The sequence below is a fragment of the Spodoptera frugiperda genome, chromosome 21 (genome assembly GCF_023101765.2).
Source record: "Spodoptera frugiperda isolate SF20-4 chromosome 21, AGI-APGP_CSIRO_Sfru_2.0, whole genome shotgun sequence".
Lineage (NCBI taxonomy): Eukaryota > Metazoa > Arthropoda > Insecta > Lepidoptera > Noctuidae > Spodoptera > Spodoptera frugiperda.
Genome location: NC_064232.1, coordinates 5,544,357 through 5,562,671, shown reverse-complemented (window position 1 = coordinate 5,562,671; position 18,315 = coordinate 5,544,357). Strand labels below are relative to the sequence as shown.

Genomic DNA, 18,315 nt, shown 5'->3' with positions numbered 1-18,315 from the left:
GACTACCGTACCTAGCTACCAACATTCTTAAAATAATATTTTCATTCATTCTTTATCAAAATAGATACTTATAGGTAAATGTGTACGCATTTTACAGGAAAATTCCGCGCAATGTTTTCTTTCATTAAATTGTGCAATAACACATCTTCCTGAATCGCGTTCTATAAACTAAAGGAGGCATCTTTAAAATACATAAAAGAAAAATAAAGGCGTCATGTGATGTGACATTTTTAGTGTATTTTAAGAATTTCACAATGTAGGTAGGTATTTGTGAAATGTAGAATAGTTTACCTACATATTTACTTATTTTATTAATTTTGTTAACAAGCGGACTTTCAAAGCCAAAATCACTGCAGAAATTGATCAATGATTGCTAGTTTCTTTTATGAGCTTTTATATATTTTTAGCTTCAAAAGTTAAAGGTAGTTTTCATCAAGGTTTTAATAATCAGAAGTTTGTTTCATTGCTAAAATAATGCGAACTTTTATTCCTCAATGCAACGTTCTGCCAACATAATAAAACTTTTACGAAACTTTTTCACTGAACTTGAAATCGAAAACGACCTTTTCGAAGAAAGTTGTGTCATAAAAAAAATCAAGAGACTATTTATGGTTCGGTAATAAAATATTGGTAAAATAAAGATACTTTTAATTTAAAACGTTTTAAAACTATCGTGAAATCGTCTTTATAAATCTTTAAACAATAAAAGAAATAAAATACAGCTATGACTTACCGAAATTAAAATATTCACAACAATCAGCTGTTGTACAGCCGACTTTTTAATTTAATAACACATGCACAGCACCAAAATTATAACTAGGATAACAATGTAAGATTTGATTTATTTCTAGGTACAAACACAACAAACAAAGAATGAAATTGGCCCGCACAAAGGCACAGAAATTCGAAAAATTGTTTCTCAGCCTGTCACAAGCTGACAGCGACACGCACCGCACGGAGAACGAAATGAAACACGATTCACGAATCAAAACTTTTCTAGTGCTGCCATCCGTAAAATAGTACAACTTTTTAGTAAATTTCCAAAGATTTTCTGTTAAATAGTCATGTAATATTACATTTACCGTATAATTATGTTGTAATAATTCTATTTATAGTTTAGAAGTTTGTATAAATTAAATAAATTCGCTAAATTCTACCATTTTGTACATATGACAGCAAATAGTTGTGGCGCGAATTACTAGATGGCGCTGTATTCATGTATTGCAATCAGATTGGCCAGCGCGGTATTTTTGAATGAAATTCACACCAAATTAAAAATTCAATATTTTTCACAAAATCTAATTTGTTTTTTTTTTTTATATCTTGTGTTATCTTCAATAAGTCGAACAAAAGTAGAACTGTACTTTTACATTATTTTATACGCAAGAAATGGAAATAAAACCACAAAAATACTAGAATAAACCTCTTTAATTCTCTCATAATAACATAAAGTGAGAAAAGCAAGATAAAACATAATTCTAAGCGTACTTTTTGGTGTAAGAAATAATATTTTATTGTATACAAGTCAGCTTAACTAAAAGCATAAAGAAAAACATAATATTTAGGTATTTACATTATCATAGTTTAAGTTAAAAAAAAACAAAGCATTACATAATTAGAATTATTATTTACGTACTCAGAGACATTTAATGATTACCTAACCCAATCCTTAGTAATAGGATAGATGACCAATTTTTATTTTAATGTCAGTCTTGTAGATTATTTTAACATGTTAGACACGTATTTTTTATTTTCTTACAGAAACAAATTTAATACTTTCGAAGATAATATCAATTTGAAATATCGCGTGACGTCACTTTAGAGTACGTTTTATACTCAATAGTGATATAGTTAGCTCCCACTCCTAAACTTTGATTCGGTTTATCTAAGTATTGTTATCTTATTTGACAAAATAAAAAAATACGTGTCTAATATCTTTTCATTACCTAACTGACGGACTAATTATATTTTTAATTTTCGGACCCCGTCATCATCCCTATTGTTTTCAGTACAAAATCGTTATTAAAGAATAGTTTAAGTAATCATTAAATGTCTCTGAGTGCGGCAGTTAGCCATTTAATTGAGAACATGATTCCATAGTAATTAATATGAAATATTAGATAAAAGGGCTATTTTCAGCCAGTCAAATTCAATCTTTTTTATAAATTAATAGGTCGGGATTTAGACATTAGATAGTCGTGTATTGGGAGATTTAAGACACCCGCCTCAAATACATGAAGGCGCGGTTTCGAAACCTACCAACGGCAAGTACCAATGTGACTTTTTTCGAGTTATATGTACTTTCTAAGATTCTTTAGACACCACTGACAAATTGTGAAGGGTTTTCCTTCATCATGAGGAAACCTGGATTTATAATTTCTAATTATAAGTTTGAAATCGCTAACCCGCATTGAGTAGGCGTGGTGATTAATGCTCAAACCTGCTCCATGCTTGCCTTTTTTTTTTAAACTTTGCCCCACTTTAGGATTTTTCCCTGTGTCGTGGGTGCGTTTGCAAACATACAAGTTCACGGACACATGACATTCAGACCCGAAACAACAATTTGTGGATCACACAAAGAGTTGATTCGTGCGGGAATCGAACCGCGACTCCGCGCGGTTGCCGGTTGCCCAGCCAACGCACCAACCGTGCATTTGGTCAACAGTGGCCACTTATAGGCTGTTGATGTGCTTTAGAAATTACATCTCAAATATTTGTTATCACTAAAAACATTTTACCTTCTAAGTTTTCATACCTTAATGTACAATATCCAATTTATATTACAGAATAATTTAAACTTTTAACCCAACAATATTGCATTTTCAACCTTAAGGAGTGCCATACAGGCTACCGTTTGGCACAAACACTGGTTTCTCTCCCAAAACCTCGTCAGCTTGTCGGACGCTGGTGCAAACTTGTAGGGGGGTGCGTTTAGCACTGCAATGCGAGCTCAACCTCGCACTGCGTCGTACTGGAGTCACTGTGTACTTCGGCGCGTCGAATTGATTTGATTGGCGTCTGTAAAACAATATAAAATGTATTTAGTACATAGTAAACGCTAGATTCGTTATAGGCTTTGCTGAAAAAATGTTTTATTAATGAATATACAGTATATATCCCCTGGTGGTAAGCAGTCGGTGCCGCCAATGGACACCCGCAATACTAGATGAGTTACAAATGCGTTGCCGGCCTTTTGCTGGTGAATAAGGTACTTGAGGACTGGAGATGGAGTGGAGTGGAGCATTGAGGCTCCGATACAGAAACCTTCACCTTTTAGGCGTTTTCTATGCTTGTATAGTTTTGTCAACACTCAGAACTGCCAATAAATAGAGAGAGAGAGGGCGGGAGTGTAACCGCACACCGTGAAATAGGGATGATGACGGGGTATGAAATTTAAACATCTATTTAGTCAGTCAGTTAGGTAATGAAAAATTATAAGTTACGTATTTTTTTATTTCGTCATATAAGATAATAACAATATTCAGATAAAACGAATCAAAGTTTAGAAATGGAAGCAAATACGTTATTTCTACGTATAAAATGTAACTAGAACTGACGTTACACCATATTTCAAATCAATATATCTTAATAAAAAATACGTGTCTAATGATTTAAATGAATCTACAAGACAGACATTAAAATAAAAGTTAGTCATCTACCCTATTCTACACACGTAGTTCTACACTTATGGTTTGTTTGTAAACATTTCACATCAATCTTTGCCTAAGTATATAAAGTCATAATCTCGCACCTTTATATCTCATCAAGGAACAATGGAATTAGTGACAGTGTACCTCTGCCAAACGACTTGGAAATATTATATTATTTGAATGCTTTCCAATATTCTTAGTTTTCGACACATCTTCATACCTGAAGAGAGAGTAAGTACTAAGTAATTATGCCTTTCCATAGGGGCTCCGTGGGTGGTTTACTAAGAGGACTCGGTGCCTCATTCAGGTGCAGATGGTGGCCACTGGGGATGGCCGTGGACCGAGGTTTTAGTGAGCTAAAAAACTAGGGTTTTTTTTTTCCTAAAAAGCCAGGCGCCTTTTGAAGGTTTCCCCCGCAGAGATGAGCCAATTTTATGGCATAGTTTTCGGTGGGGCCTTATTATCACTCCGGTGGAGCCAGTTCATTCGTGACGAGGAATGGTTTTTTTAATGTGGCTATTGAGCCAAAAAAAAGGCAAAGATGAGCTTAATTAATATATTGTGTGTTGCGGAATGCTGCCCATTAATATTTATGCCTCTAGCATGGCTTAAAACTAGTCGAGTTCCTCGTTAAACAGTTACGTGAGTCGCACAGTCGCAGCCTCCGTATGCTGATTTTTAGTTAATTTAGTATGTCTCGCGATAATTATCATTATAAAAAGATTAAAATCATACTTACAGCTTAGCCTGTTGAACAGCAAACCGTATGATGGTGCTCTTGAATACGTTTTTGACGTCGACTAGCTTGGGGTCGACCTGGCGTCGCTTGCCGTGGCTGTTGGGGCTGATCTTCAGCTGCATGAATTTGTCCAGGAGCTGGTCCAGGTTGGCTTCCACTACGGAACGCTGGAATGTAGGAAACAGGTGTTAGTATGTAGTTTTTGCTTTTATATATGACTAGCAAACCCAGCGAACACCGTTTCGCCAACAAAGATTTTTCCTGTTTTCTTGCTTTTCTATTGAATTTTTCCTGAATTTGTCTTTGCTACAGACCACAGGGAGCCCTTTCCAAAGAATGCAAAACTATGAAAATCGGTTTGTGCGTTGGAGTTATAGCGTCAGGAAGGAAAACCCGACTTATTTTTATTATAAGTGATTATAACATGAGATTTCTTTCGATCGTCGAATGGGAGTCAGGGTAGCGCGACGTAAATGGACTGGTTTAATTCCTGAGCTAGGCAAGGTATTTTTAGTGTTTCTAAAATTTTTTCAAACTTTTACGAAATTTATTGGTGCTATACAGATATTTTAGAAAATATGAATTAAGTAAGTATAGTTACTTTGATAAATCAAATTGATAGACTCAGCAATTCCGGCGCGTCTCCGGGACATGAATGACTGTCTTAAGGATCCGGCAACGAAGTATAGCTAAAGTTCGTTATTCCTGCCTAAGACCAAGAATAATTTTGTGAATAATACATTAACGAATAGTTCAAGTAATCACCACATGCCTTTGAGTGCGGTAGTCAATGATATAAATTACGATTAGTTACCTCAGTCCCCTTAGCAATAGCTTCCTCCCAGCACTGGACGGACGCGGGCAGGTCGCCCCGCGTCTCCTCGAGCGCCGCGCGACACTCCCAGTAGGCGGCGCTGTGCGGAGCCGACGGGAACCGCTCGCGGATCGCACGCAGCCAGCGCGCGCATTGTTCCCAGTCGAAACCCTGGATAAATAAAGAAAAACATATAATAGTTACTAATTTAAAAACCATTAACCCCTTGTCTGTCGGTATATAAGACACGATAGAAAACACATTGTGACTCGCGTAGATCTGCGTTCCGATAGACAACGGGTTAATAATAGTCACTAATAAAAAATCCCTCTGTTTTAAAAAAGGGAACTGTATGTAAGTTTTTTTAAGTCGGGTAATATTCCTATAAGAAATCTTCTCCTAAGTCTGAAAAATATTATACTGAAAACCGGATTAAAATCGCTTCAGGCAAACGGGAGATAATTAATTGCAGACAAACATGCATACATACATATGTTTGTACGAGTTTGCTCTACGTTGAACGAAAACGAAAGAGAGCGCGTTCGGCTCTATGATTGGCCGGCACGAATGAACTAACCAATCTGAGCGCCGAACACGCTCTTGTTGCGTTCATCGTAAAACAAACTCGTACTAAAGGTTATGATTTCCAAGACGATAGTGAGATGAGATTGAGCCAAGTATTACAACTTTACAATAGACTCAGAATCTAGACTTAAAGAAAAAAGAAAAAGGTATACAACTTACCTCTTTAAGCAACTCGGTCAAATCATTCAACGCACCGATCACAACTTCATCTAAATTAATAATATCACTGCAAGTAGCCGTAGTATTATGTGAATCGTTGAAATCCTCACTGTCGGTCACACAGCTAGCGTTCCTCCACTTCTCCGTACTAGCCTTCGGTTCCTCATTCATATTCTCAGTGTAAGAATCATCATCACTGTCCGAATCAACCGCTATATTCTCCTTATTTTCCTCATCAAAGGCTTTGGGATCAAACTTGATAGTCTGCGGTAGATGATGTATACCGAAACACTGTAAATGGTGATAGGAATCTAAAGACTTTCCTCGCTTTTGAAGCCAAGATTTCAACCTCGCTTGCAGTTCCTCTGGCCTTGGTGTGTTGAAATTGCCCATCGGAGTCATGAAAGTAACTTTCTTTCTCTCACTCTTCACTGCGGAAACTACTTTCTCTTCCTGTATATTCTCATCTTCATTTACATGTTTTAAATGTAAGTTATTTAATTTATCACCGATGGAAGCCCATTTATGAATGCAATTGCCTAGTTCTTGCTTTCCAATCCGTTTGAAATGCACAGCGGAGATTGATCTACGGACTGGCACTGCTATTTTAGCCTTGGATGGTTCAAAAACTGTGTGACGTTTGTTCAAAATTAATCCAGAGGTGCGGATAACCTTTTTCAAGTAATTCGGATCAGTTTGAAGTTTTTCTATTTCATTTTTGGTTGTGTTTTGTACCGGTTTGGGTTTGTAGAGTCGGTCGAAGACTGATTCTGACTTCGAAGCACTTTGAGGTATCATTGACTTGCGAGGTAAATTTGAAGATGGTTTATTGTTGGCCACGGCAAGAGATTGACGGATTTTGACATTTGTAGTAAGACTTGCAGCTTTCCTGATGGGAAAGTTTTGTTTCTTGTCAGCAAAGTTAGTGTTGAACTTAGGTTTTTGCAATTGACTGACACGGGGAACTTGAGGTTTATTGTCCAAAATGGGTTTTTTATCAGCTATAGGTAATTTTCTTTCAATATTATTGATAGGCTTCTTATTATTAGTGATGTTGTTAACAATTTTTTTATTACCATTGGCAATGTTAGGTTTTTCAATTTTGTTCATAATTTTCGGTATATTAGAAGTCAATTTGCTTTGAGGTTTTTGGATTTCCGATTTCGGTTTAGCCTCTTCATTCTTAGATTTCATTGGTACTGTAATAGGTCTTTTTGCTGCACCATTCACATATAAATGATTTTTAACAGGACCTGTGGAGAGAAATAATGTGTTAATAACATACTAAAAGAAGTAGAAAGATATATAAACTATAACTCTATGCGTGTCCACTGTAAAACGATTGTATGGTCCTCATTGGAGATGCCACAGCATTAACGGAGATGCCACAGCCGGCCTCATCTAGCTATTTAAAAAATTGACGTGTAAAAGTGTTATTTTATAACCTATTTACAGAAATAAATATCATTTATCATTTGATGCTGCAAAGTTGACGGAAATAACTAACGACGGGTCGCGCTTCTAAGGAGGACAACGGCCAGTCAGTCTTTTCACGAACTAACACAAAATTTGCATTTTCTTGATTGCACACTAGGATTTTCTCCTGTGTTGTAGGTGCGTTTACAAACATACAATTTCACATACACATGACACCCAGACCCGAAGCAACAATTTGTGGATCACAAAGAGATGTTGTGCAGCAGCCAGTTGCCCAGTCACTGCGCCAACCATGCAGTTATTAAAATAAAACAAATTAAAATAGTTACCTGCTCCATTATTTTTCATATTCACATCAGATTTTATAGACTTATTGACTATGGAGAGGTTTGAAGTAGAATTTTTCATCTCATCATTTTTGTTGTACTTCTTCAGGTTGAGTTCTCGTAACTGAAATACAGAAAATAATCTTAATTTAGTTTTTATTTCTTTTTAGGTATTTTTAAGTAGTAAATAATTTAGTCATAGTTATTATTAATAATGACAATGGAGAATGTTAACGTTTTTAGAGATGTGTGTAACTATTTAAGCACTCGAAGTAACGAACTGGGGCCTTAGTGTGCTATTACATTTGTGTCAGAATGTCCATCCCTCTTGCACTACTCAATGATCGACCATTCTGACACAATTGTAATGATGATGTTAGACATTTTTTGCAATAGGAAAATAATCTTATAGACTTTGACTGCCAACAAAAATCTGTTGAAGGTAAATCCTCTGCTAGCGCCTGTCATTTTTGCCCCCCATGGCATTTTAATGTGTTAATATTATAAATTTTATGAGTTTGTATTTGAGAGTATGTTGCTCAATCATCTCAAAATGGCTAATGGGATTGGATAAAATTTGGAACAGGGGTGTAGATTATGGTCTGGAATAGCACCAAGGCTATTTTTATTCTCACTGGAACATGAGTGAAGTCGCTGGTAGAAGCTAATCACATAATTATAATTTTAAAACAAAAAATCTTATAGCATTGCTATAATTTAATAATTAGCTGTTTTCCTTGATATGGTATATCTAACCACAACCAGTCAATAAGCCCGAAACTGCGGACTACCCAACGGGTTACCGGGGCTTCGGCATGAAGCAGGGTAGGAACGGTGTGATTTTTAGTCATTAAGAAAATGATATGCCGAAGGCGGGAGAAGTCATTGGAGTTTTCCCCATTGCCCCCCCAACAGCCAGTTAATAAGAATACAAACTATTATTTATTTTCTGTCCCCAGACACCTTCTAAAGTATGTAAACTTTATGCCAAGCGCTTGGCGCAGTTAAACCTAAGACATGCAAACATGCAACCATTCAATTGTTTAGCTGGCTTACCTTCGCAATTCGCTCCTTTTCCCGCGCGATTCTCTCTTCCCTCAGCTTGTTTAAGCGCTCAGTCACTGATACAGACTCCATTGTCAGCTAATTTAGTATAATAACACGGATAAAATCAAAGTTGACTTGCAACGGTCAATGTTTATTTGTTTTCACTACACAAAAACGCTTTAAAGTTTATATTGTACTCTCGTACTTTGTCACAGCCTGCTGTTTTTATTTATTTCTCTTTTAAAACACTAAAATGCAACGAAACATGCGTCGAATTAAATTTATTTTAAAATAACTTCAAAGCGTCAGTTCTTCAAAATCTTCAACTGATGTGAAATGACGGTTGCAAACGGATAATGTTCAAAAATCAAAACAAATTGTTTATGGTCGTTCCAGATCGGGCAGTGACAAATGTTAATATTTGGAGCATTGCTTTTTTTAAAGCTGAGGACTCACTTTACGGATATATTTTTGTAAATTAATTAATATGCTTTTTTATTCTTTAGTAGAACTAAATATTGAAAAAATCTGACTGTTACAAAATATGCAACCATGTCCATTGCACTAAGTTTCAATCCGTACCCCATTGTATCATGACTTTAAGCCATAACTTCAAATTCAAATTCTTAATATAGTTCTTATATTAAATTAAGGACCCCGTAGGTCACGCAATTTAAGGATTAATAACTAATACTAAATATTGTTGTCGATTAGTACATACTTATTTTCATATTCAAGATATATTTTTATAACTGTAAACGGTCCAGGCTAAAAGTAAATGTAAGTATTATGATATTTTTCACCTATCCTGTTTACACTCGTAAAGTCGTATAGTTTTTATTAATACAACGTTATGCTGTGTTTATTTGGAATTACTTATACTTAAGGAGATATATCATAATAATTTGTTTGCATGAAGGAATATTCAAATAAAATAATGTAAAAAGCAATTTCGATGGAGTTGTAACATTTAATATCGTATGATTGTCTTAAGTGTAGATATCTTTTTCTTTTTTTAGTCTCATGGTAATAAATAGTTATACAGAGCACCCTGCTAAATATCATTCAGTCAACCTTACAATAATTTAAGCAGACAATGTTACAAGCCCTCCATGTACTCATAGCCTAATGTCAATGACCTACTATTGTCAAACTTCTACAATGCTCAATATATCATATTTCGCTCACTTATTGCTTTGGAACGCGATAACAATGCCTTCGTTCTGAAATGTATGAAAATTGGAGTAACTTTAAAATAAATGGATGTTTATTTAGAAAATATTTATAATTTTATAAATTTAAGCTGTAGTATAATTCATTACCATAATTAACATATTATGTGAAAATAAAATTTTCTATTAGAAACAAATTCTTATTGGAAACGAAACTCGTTCAAAAGACAGTCCAAATTGCCAACGTAACAAAACCTCACAGTCAGACAGTCTTCTGTGACGTTGGTACCTCTGTCAGTGCTAATGTCCGCTAGGGTCACGAGTGCGCGCTAGTGAATTGCATTTTATGCGAATTATTGTATTAAATTACGGATTAGTTTCGTGTCAGTTAAAATTACAGGTAAGTGAATAAATATTAATTATTATTTTAGCCTCTTTTATGTTTACAAAGCGGATTATAAAGCAGTATGTTCAGTAAAAAGAAATAAAAAAAGTGTCGGCGCACCGGCCGCGCGAAATCGTGAGATTTTTGCAAACAGGTTTTCCTCCGCCGCTTTTGTTTTATAAACTTTATTTTAACTGCATAGCGAATCGACTTATATCAGTTAATGCTGCTTGTTAAACGTCTTACATTGTAAAATAAGACCGAACTAAACTTTTCGTAACTTATCTTTCGAATTAAAATAAATATTTCATGACGAAATAGGTACGGTACATTTATAAAATAAAATTAACTCGATAAATATTATATTGTTAATGTAGGTAGGTATATATGTTATTTCTAATTGGATTACTTTACTTTAAAACAATACGAAAAGACATGCGGGTAGAAATTTATTTAAATCAAGTTTGACCATAGTTTTTCGTAACTACACACATCAATATACATTTTTAAAATAGAGATGAGATCATGATCATGATGTATTTATTTTAAAACTATGTCACTATTAGTGACTATCATGTTTGTATAAATATATCGATTGGTATCATAACATTTAGTCGATTTATAACAAATGAAACAATAGACAATGAATCAGGAGGAAAAAGTCTGATTAAATTATACATACATAGTTATTTTTGTCTCATAAAATGTGTACTTTCCTACTATTATTAAATGTAAAACTCCATTTTATATTCAAAGGGTAGGCAGAGAGCTTGCCAGGTAGTCAGCTCATATAACTATCTCTCGCTTAGGTCCCGATTCTGGTAAAATATCTAGCCTAAAGGCAGCCTATGTTTCTCCCTGTAGAGTTAAGGATTCCATCACAGAATTTTTCAAATGAATTCAGTCATTTTGGAGTATTTAGAGCATATTTAAGGCAGGTCAAAAATAATCATATCATTCTCTTTAATTTTCGTTTCGATTTGAGAATCACTAGTTACATGGTATAAAACAAAGTCGTTTTCTCTGTCCCTATGTCCCTTTGTATGCTTAAATCTTGAAAAGTACGTAACTGATTTTGATGCGTTTTCGGTTTTTTGCTAATAGATAGAGTGATTCAAGAGGAAGGTTTTTATGTATAATACATGCATAATATATCACCATTGCACCCATGCGAAGCTGGGGCAAGTCGCTAGTATTTTGATAAAAGTTTTACTGAATATCGTAAATGAATTCTTTATGAAGTAATAAAAAACAATACGTAAAGCACTTAATTCATTATGAATTCAGTTGTTGCGAAAATTCATCAACAAAAAAACAAATAAGGACATTGTCCCGCCAAAGCTCGTAAAACGTCCATTCAAAAATCAAAATGCATCTGGTGCGGTCAACCAATCAGAAAGCAGATGTCGTCACCAACGAAGAATCCTATTGGATAACGAAGTTCCTTGTTTTTTTCTTCTTTTTTATCAAATCGTGTTAATGCGTTCGATCATTTATGCCAGTGTCGTTTTAGAAATTTCCAAATAGGTTTTATATTTATTTTTTAATTTATGCTTCTTAGGTGATAAGGCGATACACGTTTAGATAGCTTGTCATAGTTATGTTATTGTTATTTTAGTTTAGTAATAAATTCGCGATTTCTTCTAAAATTGGTGTCTATGTTACATCGACCAGATTTTTTTTATGGAATAAGCCGGTAAACGAGCAGACGGATCACCTGATGGTAAACAATCACCGCTGCCCATGGACACTTGAAACACCAGAGGCGTTACAAGTGCGTTGTCGGGCTTTTGGGGCTAGGAATTTAAAGGTTGTTGGGGATTCGGGGATTGGGAAGGAAGGGGGGTAATTGGGCCTCTGGTAACTTCACTCACACAACGCAAGTGTTGTTTCACGTCGGTTTTCTGTGAGGCCGTGGTATCACTCCGGTCGAGCCGGCCCATTCCTGCCGAAGCATGGCTCTCCCACATTTGATTCGGTAAAGTTCTATAATTTTTTAATCAGTATTATTTGGTTCCGCATTATTGAAATTTCATATTCAGACGAGTGTTTACTTAATGATATGTATGTGGTATAAGACCACCGCCACCTGCCCTACACGATCAACGAAGGATATGACATCATAAGACACCAGCTGTCTGACTTTTGGGTCTTCCCTTTTATTTTTCCCCGAGTCTTGGTCATGACAAGTGGAATTAAAAGTTATTTAAAACAGTTTTCATGTAGACAGGAATTAAAACATGGTCGGCATAGCCCTGTGATGCTTTTAGTGTTGCAGATGTATTTTATGCTTACCATCAGGCTAATCTAATATGTACTTTTTACTCTGATATTGAGATTGCAACCTCACGAGAATAGTTTATTTAAAACATTGCTTCACACTATGATTTTCTCCTGTTTTGTGGGTGCGTTTACAAACATACAAATTCACATATACATGACACCTAGACCCGAAACAACAATTTGTAAATCACCTAAGGGGTGAGAGAACCCGCTACACGTTGCACGACAGCCGGTTACCAGCCACCGCACCAACCGTGCAGTCAGATAGTGTACAAAAAGGCTTTTATTTAATCTTTTTTAAAACGCCGATAACGTACTAGTAACTCCTCTGGTGTTGCAGACGTCCATGGGCGGGTACCCAACAGGTGATCCGTGAAAAAATTATCATAATATTAAGAGTGAAACCACACGACAATATCTGTATAAAAACAAGAAGAGAAAACGAAAGCGACAGATGACGTCATGAGACAAATTCTCAAGTGATAGTCAGTGTATGTTTTTTATTTATTTTTTTTATCTGTCGCATACAGGCTGATACTAAGAGCCATATGTTTAACAGTGATGTCAGTCGCTCAGGAATTTTAAGTAAGAAGATGAGCGAGCAGTGAAATTGTTTTAATGAGTCCGGTTGTTAAGTTCGCATGGGGTCTGGGGCTTGTTTCCTGGGATTTGGTGAAGGATTGTTGGGTGTTTGGGACTCTGGAGTTGATGCTGTGGAGTTTGAAATAGTCCAAAAGTTAGTATTTTTCTTTATGGGGGATTAATTATCTGTCTTCTCCCGTCTTGGGCGAGTCGAGAGGGAGTGTCAGACTGTCAGACTCTTACTGGCTAAAAACCATCCCGTTCCTACTCCTGCTTTTCGAACAGGAGCCTCGGTAAACTCGCTAGGTGGTCCGCAGCTCCGGATAACAGTTTGGTAATAGAGAGACAGTTGATGAAATGGGACAAAAATCATAACTGAACATTTTTGCCAATAGCGGTTAACTTTTTTGGGGGAAAATAAAAGTGATGTCATTGTTTAAGGATCTCGTTTTTTTTTATATCTGCAAATGCAACCGGACTTAAATCTCAAGTACCTAATTCTTTTCTAAACATGTACCTATAGATATGTCCGGCAATAGTTTGTGTGATAATCATATCTTTGTTCCATTTAAGGTAACAGAACAGAGACCCCAGACCTCCTACTACGATCCTTATACACTTCCATCAGTCTATTATAACTTTCGTGAGACTATCCTATCAATTTATAGAATCCATCATGAGAATCCTGCGCTTGGCAGAAGATCGCAGTTTTAAAGGAACTGCGGCCTACCTAACGTATTACCGGGGTTCCGGCTCAAAGCACAAGAGCGGGGCGGTTTTTAGTCAGTAAAAGACGGGCTCTCACACGCGACACTCAAGGCGGGAGAAGTCACCGGATGATATTTTGCCCCCCAAAAAAATTAATAAATGAAAATAAAATATGCAAAATCAGAGACTCAATTATTGTTATTCAGCTTACTCACAAGGAATTTGACTACTTTCAAGCTATATTAGGCTCATATTCATGAGCAGCATTCCATTTTTTTTTATCACAAAGCACTACTATCCAATCTCCATTAAATATGACATCTAGTCTACCAAAATACCTTATCTCACATCACCTGCGATTAACAAAAGCCTATATGACTTCAGAAAGTCCTTCAGGATAATCCAGACATTAAATAGGCCGATACAGGCTGCGACCTAGACGACCTAACCTTGCCAGGGATATCTTACAAAGGTCACCTGCGCAGTATACAGGCGCACAATAAAAAATGCATTTACGTGGAAAAACGAAGCTTATGTAACGATCAATAAGGATTATAGCTGTTTGGCACTGGTTTTATTGGAGTTAAGTTTGAAAAGTTGGATGTTTTCCAAGGATGGCGTACTTAGGTGTTAGTTTTTGAGCTGAAGTTAAGATTTAAGTAAGAGGGGCTATTTTATAATCTATATGTATTCTTTGCCGGAGTCTGTGCTTCCTGATGGGTATAACCTGGGTGTCTTCAAAGCCCGAGTGAATAGGTTGCTTATGGGCAGACGTGCTCCATCGTAGGCCGCATCATCACTTACCACCAGGCGAGATAGCGGCCAAACGTCGACCCATTAAAATGTGTAAAAAAAAATAAGAGGGTGTTTTATAATCGACCAGCTATCTGCTCCTGTTTCTTCGCATGAGTGCCAATTCCCAATTTCTCTTTCATTAGGACCCTCTCGTGCCATTTTTAACTTGCAAAAAAATACAAAAAGTAGAATTTAATACCATTTCTACAGATACTAGATAGACCTAGACGCTAGCCAGATCCGGAGCTGCGGACTACCTAGCGGGTTTACCGGGGCTCCGGTTCGAAAAGCAGGAGTAGAAACGGGGTGGTTTTAGTCAGTAAGAGTCTGACACTCCCTGTCGCCTCGCCCTAGGCGAGAGAAGTCATAGGATGAGTTTCCCCCTTCAAAAAAAAATAAATAAAGACATTAGCCGGAACTGGTCACAAAAAATCGGTCCACAACAATAAATCTATGCAATCATTTTCTCCAATACATATTTGCATACATAATACATACATAGTGATGCATTGGCCGAGAATCGTTATCACCATTCAGGGTCAAAGCACTCCGAAGTGTTTGTTGCATTAAGAAGTAAGTCTAGTTCCTTTTAAAATAATACTTTATGTTATCTTTGAGTAAAGTGCTTGTTTGACAAGGGTTTGCATTGCAAACATTTTTGGGCCAACATCACGTACTGAATTCGATCACAGCGACCTCCAATCCTCGGGGCGTGTAAACTACAAACTACATTTTTAGGGGGTTTTTTGAGGGGTAATATCATCCAATGACTTCTCTGCCTTGGCCGAGGTGAGAGGGAGTGTTAGTCTTTTACTGACTAAAACCACCCCGTTACTACTCTTTCTTTTTTAGCCAGAGCTCCAGTAACCTGCTAGGCAGTCCGCAGCACTATTTTAAGGGTTGCTGTCTTGATGGACAAGGCAAGCTTGTTTCTAAACACCGAAGTTCTGGTTGCAGTTACTGCGATCTTTGAGAAGAGTAAAAAACTTTTGAAGAGTTTTCTGGATTAGTAACTACGGTACTCAGATAGGGCAGAGAATTTTTCGGGAATTCTTTTGCAAAATAGTTACTTTTTGGACAACGTGAGATTCCGTCCGGTGTTTTCCGATCGATAGACATAATTGGAGAAAAGTTAATTCTCAATGAATAAGGCTATACCTGACAATGTTTTATATAAATTTTGGTCAATACTAGATGATAAGATCGAATGAATTCTAAAAGATAGTTTATATAAATATAGAAAAACCAGCAATAAAATACAGTTATTTAAATATTTTTCTAATCCTATTAGCAAATTATCATAAACATGTAATCAATTAATACATAGATGTCATTTTATTATATTTTTATAATTCTATTAATAAGCTACAAATTATTGCTACTGTGGTGTGGAGATTTTCCAGTCATTCAACAAGGATGTAGCGAGGTTGACTGTCCAGGCGACACACGTGCTTAGGTATCGTCATGAGCTAATGTTCACATGTAAACAGCAGCTCATGTAGTGTAGATGTCCAGTCCACAAGGTTGTACCGCGGTTGACTGTCCAGGCGACACACGTACTTAGGTATCGTCATGAGTTAATGTTCACATGTAAACAGCAGCTCATGTAGGTAGTGTAGATGTCCAGTCAACAAGGATGTACCGCGGTTTTTATGGTATAAGCCGGTAAACGAGCAGACGGATCACCTGATGATAAACAATCACCGCCGCCCATGGACACTTGAAACACCAGAGGCGTTACATGTGCGTTACCGGCCTTTTGGGGGTTAGGAATTTACGGGTTGTTAGGGAATCGGGGATTGAGAAGATTGGGAAGGGGAGTAATTAGGCCTCCGGTAACCTCACGCACACAACGCAAGCGTTGTTTCACGTCGGTTTTTTGCTCGGCCGTGGTATCACTCCAGTCGAGCCGGCCCATTCGTGGTTGACTGGATAACAAAATATTTTTTTCGCTTATAAGGATAATATTTATCAATTGAACGCGAAGTAAATTTAAACAAGAGCAGGCAAGTCCTTGAAACGGTGGACTTAGTCACCGTATTACTTTCATTCGCTTATCAACCTAGACTAATTTTTAAACCGTACAATTTTATTTGTGTGTATAAAAACTACGGTTATAAGGTTCAATATTGCTTGTACAACGTTTCTTTTATAGGTATCGAAAGGTTTTAGTCGACATTCTATATAGTAAATAGGTACAATAGTTTATTTTTTATGCTGATTTGTAATATACATAGATCTTATTGTCATTTTAATTAGGAAGTATTAACCGTAGCTTGCAAAAAGTCCGGAGCTGCGAAGTACCTAGCGGGTTTACCGGGGCTCCGGCTCGAAAAGCAGGAGTAGGAACGGGGTGGTTTGGTTAAGTTAGTATGAGTCTGACGCTCCCTCTCGCTTCCTCCAAGGCGAGAGAAGTCATTAAATGATTTTCCCTCCTTAAAAAAGCTTGCAAAAAGTAAGGGTAGAATGGAATATGCATGTAAAGTGTAACGAATGGAGTTTCTTGCTCATTCTTCTCCATTCGAAGCTACACATAAGAACGATCACCTAGCTTCGTTGAAAGGCAAACTGACAAGTCTGACTAATTCAATTTGACGTTTCAAAAGTGCCCGATTATGGATTCATTGAAATAAATGCTTTGACTTTATGTATTTGGCTTCAACTCTTTGTCGTAAGATTTACTAAGATACTCCAAATTTGACAGAGATTACGCAGCAACGCGCTCTAATAAACCTAGAATCCTTAAAACTGTGATATTCAACTATATATTCAATATCTATGGGTGCCGTAAGTGGAACATCTCAGGTGCCATTTGCTTGGCTGCCATTTAAACGGATGCCCAATGTGAAATCCCTCTTCATAACTACTGATGAAAACCTTACACACAGTTATAACTACACCAAGTACTGACTAAAACTATAAGTACCTATACTATATGCATAGTAAGTACACCACACAAATATCAATGAATACCAACGACGATGTGCAGTATTCATATTTCATACTGCACATGAACATTGAACAATATAGAATCAAGTCTAAACTGGGAAACAATGCCCCATACACCAGGCCTTAGTTTTCAATAAAAAGAACATTATTAGCTTCTTAAAATAGAGTTGAAGTGAGTGCAAGTGGCATGGCCATGGGCATCGGATACTAGTTATTGTGTTTACTGACTTTTATTCATGCATATAAATCCAGATTTTCCTGTAGAAGTATCAAGAAATTCGTGGCTTCTCTTGCAGACCTAAAGACTCCAAAAGAAAAGCCCAATTACCCTCCCTTCCCAATCTCCGATTCCGCAACAACCCTTAAATTCCTAACCTCCAAAAGGCAACAACGCACTTGTAACGCCTCTGGTGTTTCGGGTGTCCATGGGTAGCGGCGATTGCTTACCATCAAGTGATCCGTCTGCTTGTTTACCGGCTTATACCATGAAAAAAAACATTATGATATGTCTTAGGGCTCAAAACAAGGCCTTAAATAGGTACTACCTATAAATAAGGCTTACATACTACCAGTAGTACCTGTTACCTGATCGCGACAGACGATACGCCTACACTAGCCGCAAAACCTTGGAGCTACCTTAAATAAGAACTGGGCAGAGATTTCGGTGAACTGTTTGTGAGGAAA

The 18,315-nt window shown here is 36.7% G+C and overlaps 3 protein-coding genes across 32 annotated transcripts in view; 1 reads left to right on the top strand and 2 right to left on the bottom strand.

Annotated features, from left to right (window-relative positions):
• The window catches only part of LOC118280391 (probable multidrug resistance-associated protein lethal(2)03659), a 79,317-nt gene extending 78,338 nt beyond the window's left edge, over positions 1–979 (bottom strand). For all 29 annotated transcript variants that reach the window (XM_050701806.1, XM_050701808.1, XM_050701809.1 and 26 more), the window contains exon 1: positions 734–979. The gene's annotated coding sequence lies outside the window, so the exon portion shown is untranslated. The remainder of the gene's footprint in view (positions 1–733) is intronic.
• A 431-nt stretch (positions 980–1,410) lies between these two features.
• LOC118280487 (uncharacterized) lies at positions 1,411–9,115 on the bottom strand. The gene is made up of 6 exons (XM_050701907.1): positions 8,767–9,115; positions 7,714–7,834; positions 5,948–7,200; positions 5,204–5,374; positions 4,390–4,556; positions 1,411–3,018 (listed from the first exon to the last, which is right to left on the bottom strand). The coding sequence occupies exons 1-6, from the start codon at positions 8,845–8,847 to the stop codon at positions 2,829–2,831; spliced, it is 1,983 nt and encodes a 660-aa protein (XP_050557864.1). The 5' UTR covers positions 8,848–9,115; the 3' UTR covers positions 1,411–2,828.
• A 1,048-nt stretch (positions 9,116–10,163) lies between these two features.
• LOC118280278 (juvenile hormone esterase) overlaps positions 10,164–18,315 on the top strand; it is a 41,505-nt gene continuing 33,353 nt past the window's right edge. Inside the window, exon 1 of one of the 2 annotated variants that reach the window (XM_035600243.2) lies at positions 10,164–10,329. The gene's annotated coding sequence lies outside the window, so the exon portion shown is untranslated. The remainder of the gene's footprint in view (positions 10,330–18,315) is intronic. The other variant, XM_035600242.2, reaches the window with a different exon arrangement.